General features: G+C 57.3%; 2 protein-coding genes across 2 annotated transcripts; one reads left to right on the plus strand and one right to left on the minus strand.

Moving 5' to 3' along the window:
- Nucleotides 1-1,322: 1,322 nt before the first annotated feature.
- On the minus strand, nucleotides 1,323-2,174 carry VDBG_01668 (vacuolar ATP synthase 16 kDa proteolipid subunit 2; the record flags this gene model as incomplete). Its single annotated transcript, XM_003007434.1, has 5 exons — nucleotides 1,323-1,365; nucleotides 1,458-1,628; nucleotides 1,713-1,828; nucleotides 1,938-2,018; nucleotides 2,118-2,174. 5 exons carry the CDS (start codon nucleotides 2,172-2,174, stop codon nucleotides 1,323-1,325), a joined length of 468 nt encoding a protein of 155 aa, XP_003007480.1.
- A 1,593-nt stretch (nucleotides 2,175-3,767) lies between these two features.
- Nucleotides 3,768-7,616, plus strand: VDBG_01669 (Rho1 guanine nucleotide exchange factor 1; the record flags this gene model as incomplete). Its single annotated transcript, XM_003007435.1, has 4 exons — nucleotides 3,768-4,162; nucleotides 4,345-6,199; nucleotides 6,265-7,446; nucleotides 7,512-7,616. The coding sequence occupies 4 exons, from the start codon at nucleotides 3,768-3,770 to the stop codon at nucleotides 7,614-7,616; spliced, it is 3,537 nt and encodes a 1,178-aa protein (XP_003007481.1).
- Between the last annotated feature and the right edge of the window lie 3 nt (nucleotides 7,617-7,619).

A 7,619-nucleotide genomic window follows, 5' to 3' on the forward strand; every position in this document is an offset into this window, starting at 1 on the left:
TTCGTCTTTTTAGCATGCGCCGCCACCTCGAAAGACCCACACCTTGTCGGCGAAGGTTGCCGGCCGCTGAGGCAAAGCGCAAGAAGGCTGGCACGCGAGAGGGGCAAACGACATCCTTGTCGCGGAGGACAGGGCAGTGGAACTTCTTTCCTCGGTAAGCTCTTGCCTTTTTTCTTTTGAAAGGGCGTGGCAAAGCAAAGATTTCCTGCTAACATGGTGGCTTGCAGCGCAAATGGGTGATATTTGAGGAACGTGACCGCAGCCTGCCCCGTACCCGTCGTTCTCCGGAGCCTGTGCAGCGGCGCAAGCCGGCCCGCCGTCTTGCGGGACGGCTGCTTTGAGTGAATCGTGTGTGTGTGTGTGTTGTGCGTGCTTGAGACACTTGAAGCCTTTTAGTATCCATACAGTGTGCCTGACGCCAGAAACGCTGAACATGACTTATGGCATTTGGCATTCTTCTGCATGGATTCGAGGAGCCGAAAATTCGGGTTGGATTTTTTCTTCTTTCTTGCCTTGCCGCATCGCGTGCATCGGGTATGGCGTTCCGTTGCGCTTCTCTGGGTTGCGAGTTTCTTTCTGATGGCGCCCCTTTTGGGCTGACCAAGAGCCGGGCACGACGTGTTCACCTACAAGTCCCATGCTGAAGCGACTGAGGTTCAGGGAGGCCTCGAGTCTTTTTCTGAGGGGTGATTTAAGATTGCTTCCTCCCGAGTCATTTTTCTCACGCAGGGAATCATCTAGGAGTTAGGCATATGACGGGCCCCGGGCCGCAAATTGCATGAACGAATACGTAGAGCGGCAGATGAAGACACGAACAGTATCTGTTGAAAACTCGGTTCGTTAGCACCGTGAAATGTACGAGATCAGCCCATGTGTCCTTACATGAGAAATATGTGCTTGCTTGAGAGGCTCATTGACTACTGTGAAGAAATCAGCCGGAGAAAACGCTCAATATGGCCTTCCCGTCAGTCACGTTGCAACCGCGACTTGGGTGAATCCGTATGCTTGCTCTTCTCGGTCAGCTAGCCGCAATAATTGTACATGTTCTTCCTAGAAAACGCCGTTGCCATATGCAGCTGTCCTCTGTCAGGACAGCCCCCTTTCTTCAACAGCGGGCCCCCTGAGCCGGCCCTCCTTCCTTCCCGGGCGTCCGCCGCAGCCCTCGTTCGGGTAAGATGTACATTGAGTGTATGTCAACTTGTTCCGGTGACATCGCCTCCATTAGACAGAATGGTTGGCCAGATCATGTCTTGTGTGTTGTGTCTTGCCTTTGTCGTTGTCGTCGTCCCTCCTTCTTCTCCTGCTCCGAGTCCTTTTCTCGTCTATCCCGAGCTTCGAGTGTTGAGGATCAGGGCGACAATGAGACTGTCAATTCTTCGCATTAGCCCCGCAGACTTGTACACGGCAGATAGACGTGGCGAAGAAGAAGGGAGGGGAAAAAAAGAAAAAAAACGTACCCGTAAAGACCGAGGACTTCGCCGAAAATGAGAATGAGGACCATGCCGACAAAGACGCGGCTCTGCTCCATGTAGGCGCGCACACCCTTATCGCCGACGACACCGATCGTGTAGCCCGCCGCCAGACCTGTGAGGCCGACGGAGAGACCGGCGCCGAGGTGCATGAAGCCGCTGGAAGGAAGGAAATTTGGTCAGCGCAAGGCCCAGGATACCGCCAGAGATGTCGTGGGCAGACGAGAGGGTCAAGGAACGCACTCGAACAAGCTGTAGTGTCCACCCGAGCTGGGAGGGACCAGGTCCTGGGCGATGAGGACGGAGATGACAAGCGCGTAGACGGCGATGATACCGGACATGACGACGGGGATGAGGCACTGTAGGTTGGGGAGAACGAGTCAGCAGTTGGACTCCCAGTACGAACGAGAAGGAGAGAGATAGAAGGGGCCATGCCTTCATGATCAGGTCTGGCCTGAAGGTACCGACGCCCGCGATACCGATGCCGGACTTTGCGGTGCCGTATGCAGCACCAATGCAGCCGAAGATCATGGCGCCCGCGATGCCAGCCTAGATGATGGGTGGTTCGTCAGTATCCGGCCGGATGTTTGAAGCTCGCTGGGCGGCCAGCGCGAGGAGGAGAAGACTGGGCGGCCGTGGAAAGCATACCATTCCGATGAATGGGGCGAACTTGGGCGCCTGATCAGGGTTGGGGTCTTCGATCATTGTGATCCGGAAGGTCTCGATCAGATACGCGTGCGAGGTGGGATGCGTGATGAGAGTACGGCGTGAGTTGTGCCGGATGGTAGGCGTCGCGGGATGCGGGATGCTTGTCGTCGGCAGCTGTCGAAATGCTGCTACCTGGATCTTGGGAGTTGATCGCGAGCTTTGGTGGTGACGAAGCCAATCAGGGAACAGGAGCTACTCGGAGGGAGGTGTCGTTGGCGGTATCACGTGACACCAACCAAGTCAGCCAGCGGGTGATGAAGTGGAGAGAGAGAGCACCATGTTCCTCGCTGGTACCAGCCTCATCAGAGAGAGAGCATATAAGTACAGCACATTTGGTATTTCCTTTCGAGAATATGATCTGTAGCAGTGTCTGCTCTGATACGTGGTCTGATGGGATGAGCCGCATGCGCTCTCACTTTTGTCTTGATCCGTGCCGCTGCTGGTGTTGCGCAACATGTTTACAGAGGTACTCAGGAGGACGCGCGGTACATGATAGGTACAACGTCACAACAGCCCCCAAAACCTGCCGAACCCTTGCGGGCGCATCAGGCACAATACATCGTCTCGAAACCCAAGCCCATCCAGTTAGGGCGTTCCCGACCAATCTCACCTCACCTGACCATAGGTACCTCGCTTGGGTAGTGAACTAGCCGGGCAGTCGTTGAGCTGGGACGAGAGAATAACCTTAGATGGCCATGCATGGTGTCGAATTCATGATTAATCTTATCCGTACCTGATTGAAAAAAACCCAGGGCGCCGAATCGGGGTGGGGACAGAGCTGGAGACCCCTCTGGAAGCCTGTCTTAGTGTGCATTGCGTACCTACTCATTCGGTGGACCACGAGGCCGGGGTCAGGTTGCAGATACAGATAGTCCTTTTCTGCATTGCATCTCAACTGACCATCTTTCTACGGAGGACGCTGCCAACCCTCTACAGCACTACCTTGAGCCAACCTTGCCTCCCAGTCCACCCACCCAAACCCTCGTCTTCGAACGTCTGAGTCCACACCACCGGCTCTTCCGACCTACGCCCTCTCCGATGCCGATAATCTGATCCATCTTCTGGAGCTGCAGGAACACCGTTGCTCCCACCTTGGGCCCGATTGATTCCTCCTTGTCGCGGATTCATCATCTCCTGCCGACCGCCCGCCCGACCGACCGACCCACCATTCTCGCCAACCCACGACGACCCCCAAACCTTGATCGGCACCATAGGCCATCAACAAAGGGGGAAAAAACGCACGAGGCCTTTTGCCGCCGGCGACCATCTCTGCGAATCCGCACAACGTCGACAGCGCGTCGGTCTGCTCGCCAAGGCGCAATCACCATACCCCGAGACGCCCGCGCTCAGCCCGATACTGAGATAGCCAGCTTGCGATACACAGTCCCCTCCCCCTTCCCCCGACGGTTTTGCCTTGCAACGCCGTCGCCGGCCTCTGGGGGTTTTCATGAGGTAAGCCACACACTGTACATACTCGCCTTTGTCAGCTCTCTACATTCTCGTCCCTTCTCCAGCCCAAGAGATCCTTCCTGGCATGGTACGCAGAAAACTGACTGCGGCCTTTGCTCCCCTGATCCAGGTGCAGCCATCATGTCCGACTACTATCAACGCGACCCTCGTGGTCATCCCTCGAGCAGTCAACGCGATGCCGCCTTTTCTAACATATTTGGCGCCGTTCCGCCCCCCGGTCGATCGCAGACTATGACCTCCTCCTCCGTGCCCCCTCAGATGATGTCTCAGGGTAGGACCCAGACCATGCAGTCCAACATGTCGGGCATGCCGCCCCCTATGCAACGACAACCGCCGCCGCGTCAGCCGATCCCCAACCAGTATGGCGACCGACAGCCACTATCGCCGAGGACACGAACCATGGACGGGGATGCCAGCGCTGGCGGCGTCTACCCCGGGCAGAGGTCCATCTCGGGAGGATACCAAGTCTCGTCTCCGCAGTCACAATATCTCCAACAGCAGCAACAACAGCGCCGGTATGTGGTCTGCCGCCGCCTCGACCCGACTCCCGCGGCGCTCTTCAAGGAGCGGCCGGAGCGAGGACCGCCGCTCAGCGCTTCCACCAAGGCGGCCCTGCCCCGAGCATGAACAACGACCCCTATCGCTCCCAGTCTCTTGCGTCAGCACCAAGACAGCCGCATTATCAGCCCCCTCCCAGCGCCTACCAGCAACAGGCGCCTGCCAACGCGTTTCGTCATGCCCCCTACAACCCCAACTCATCACGAACAACTGCCCAGGGTCGCGTTGTGCCCGAACGCCACGATGACCGATCCATGTCCATGACGGGTGGATTCCCCCCCCAAGAACGAGACGGCCAGCACAGCTCCTACCAGACCATGAGTGGCCGAGTCATCCCAAACCGTAGGGCTCCTGTGGAGCTACCGACGAGCAACAGCGTACCAAACACCGGGTACTCGAACGGAGGCTATCCTCCAGCGCCGGGCTCACAGACCAGGACCACGAGCATGGTGTCCTCCAGCGCCGACACCCAGAGAACAATGTCAATGGCCTCGACTATCACGATCCCTGTCACACCCGCCGATTCCGATACCACGCTTGGGCACCGACCGTCCATGAGCACGAAATCCGTCAAGTCGACCGACGGTGACCGTCCCCCCACCGGGAAAATCAGAGCACCTCTGGTCTATCCCGCCATGCTCTCAAGAGTCGCCGAGTGCTTCCAGCACAAGATCATCACGGGAGACCGCACCAAAAACGAGCTGGCATACAAGAGCGCCTTCAGCGGCGCGGAGGCAGTGGATGTTCTTTCGTACATCATCAGGACCACTGATCGCAACCTGGCTCTTCTTCTGGGTCGTGCGCTCGACGCGCAGAAGTTTTTCCACGATGTCACCTACGAACACCGTCTACGCGACTCGACATCGGAAATGTACCAGTTCCGCGAAACTCTGACCGATCAACCTGACGACAACCCCGTCAACGGTGTATTTGTACTCTTGTCCGAGTGTTACTCACCCACGTGCACGCGGGACAACCTTTGCTACTCGATTGCGTGCCCCAGGAGGCTAGAGCAGGTTTCCAGGCTCAACTTGAAGATCCAGCCCGGCTTGAAGAAGGAGGACAGCGCAGTGGCGGACGCCGATGATGTCGACCAAACAGACGAGCAGAAGCTCTGGATCAACTCGGTTCCTCAGGAGATTGCCGACAAGGTGGACGACAAGGAGAAGAAGCGCCAGGAGGTCATTTCTGAAATCTGCTACACGGAGCGGGACTTCGTCAAGGATTTGGAGTATCTACGCGACTTCTGGATCTTGCCTTTGCGATCCAAGGCCTCCCCCATCCCGATCAGCCGTCGCGAGAGGGTTGTCAAGGCCATCTTCAGCAATATTATCGACCATCCCAGCTTGCACCTTGTCAGCTCACGGTTTGCGAGGGCACTGACGGAACGCCAGCAGAAGAATCCCGTTGTCCACAACGTGGGAGATGTGTTCCTCGAGTTCGTCCCGCAATTCGAGCCTTTCATCTGGTACGGTTCGAAGCAGATGGAGGCGAAACACGAGTTTGAGAACGAGAAGAGCATCAACCCTTATTTCGCCAAATTTGTCGAAGAGATTGAGCGTCGCAAGGAATCCCGGAAACTGGAACTCAACGGTTATCTGACCAAGCCGACGACAAGATTGGCGCGTTATCCACTTCTGCTGGAGGCGGTGCTGAAGCACTCGGAGGAAAGCAACTCGGACAAGGAGGACCTTCCCAAGGTTCTGACCGTGATTCGCGATCTGCTGAGCAGGGTCAACCGCGAATCAGGCAAGGCCGAGAACAGATTCCACCTCAAGAGACTGCATGAGCAGCTGCGTTTCCGACCGAATGAGCGCGTCGAACTCAGGCTGACGGAAGAGGGCAGAGAGATTGTCTTCAAGAGCCAGCTGAGAAAGACACCGCACGACTCATCTCCCGCTAACGAAATTACATCCTACTTGTTCGACCACGCGGTCCTACTCGTGCGGGTCAAGCAAGCTGGCAAGGCCGAGGAAATCAAGGCGTACAGAAGGGTGAGTAGTCTGTGCCTGCGTGTGGGCCCGTGGTGCAGCCACAGCAATACTGACATGATGTATAGCCGATTCCTCTGGAGCTGTTGGCGATTCGCGAGATGGACGAAGTCATCCCTCAGCAAGGGGTCAAGCGCACTTCTTCGAGTCTTCTCCCGCTGGGTGGCAACAACGCCAAGGACGGAAAGAAGAGCGAAGGGTGGCCGATCACGTTTCGCCATTTGGGCAAGGCAGGATACGAGCTGACGCTCTACGCAGCCAACCAAGCGGGGCGTGACAAGTGGCTGCAGTTCATCGACAAGGCGCAGAAGCAGCTGAGGGCGAGGGCCGACTTCTTCAACACGACGGTCATCTCGAGCAACTACTTTGTGGGCGCGAACCAGATCAACTGCGTGACGCCATGCGACGGCGGTCGCAAGCTGATCTACGGTACGGACACGGGCATCTACGTCTCGGATCGCAAGAACAAGGACATGATGCCGAAGCGGGTCATCGAGACGGCGGTGGTGACGCAGATTGACATCCTCGAAGAGTACGGGCTGCTGCTGGTGCTCACGAACAAGGCGGTGTATTCGTATGCCATCGCGGCGCTGGATCCCACCGAGCCGGCTTCGTCGAAGCGAGGCAAGAAGATCCAGAGCCACTGCACGTTTTTCAAGACGGGTATCTGCCTGGGACGGCACCTGGTCTGCTGTGTCAAGTCGTCGGCGCTCTCGACGACGATCAAGGTGTACGAACCGACGGATGCTTTCAACAAGGGCAAGAAGCAAAAGGGTTTCGGCAAGATGTTTGCGGGCCAGGACGAGCTCAAGCCGTTCAAGGAGTTTTACATTCCGACCGAGTCGTCGTCTGTGCACTTCCTCAAGAGCAAGCTCTGCGTGGCGTGCGCGCGGGGCTTCGAGGTCGTGTCGCTCGAGACGCTCGAGACGCAGTCGCTGCTGGACCAGGCCGACACGAGTCTCGACTTTGTGGCGCGCAAGGAGTCGGTCAAGCCGATCCACATTGAGCGGCTCAACGGCGAGTTCCTGCTCAACTACTCCGAGTTCTCCTTCTTTGTCAACCGCAACGGCTGGCGCGCGCGGCCCGAGTGGCGGATCGACTGGGAGGGTGCGCCGCACAGCTTTGCGCTGAGCTACCCGTGGATCTTGGCGTTCGAGGCCAACTTTATCGAGCTGCGCAACATTGAGAACGGGGCGGTGCACATTGTGCCGCACAAGAACATCCGCATGCTGCACAGCAGCACACACGAGGTGAGTCCATGCTCCTGAGACGTTTTGCAAGCTACACGAGGAGAACTAACCACGGCTCGCCTTAGATTCTGTTTGCGGACGAGACGAAAAGGGGGGAGGAGGTGGTGGAGGCGCTGGACTTTTGGGAGAAGAACGAGAGGTCCGGGCTGCCTCTGCCACAGTCTATATGAACG

This window comes from Verticillium alfalfae, genomic scaffold, assembly GCF_000150825.1.
Source record: "Verticillium alfalfae VaMs.102 supercont1.2 genomic scaffold, whole genome shotgun sequence".
NCBI classification, from domain to species: Eukaryota; Fungi; Ascomycota; class Sordariomycetes; order Glomerellales; family Plectosphaerellaceae; genus Verticillium; species Verticillium alfalfae.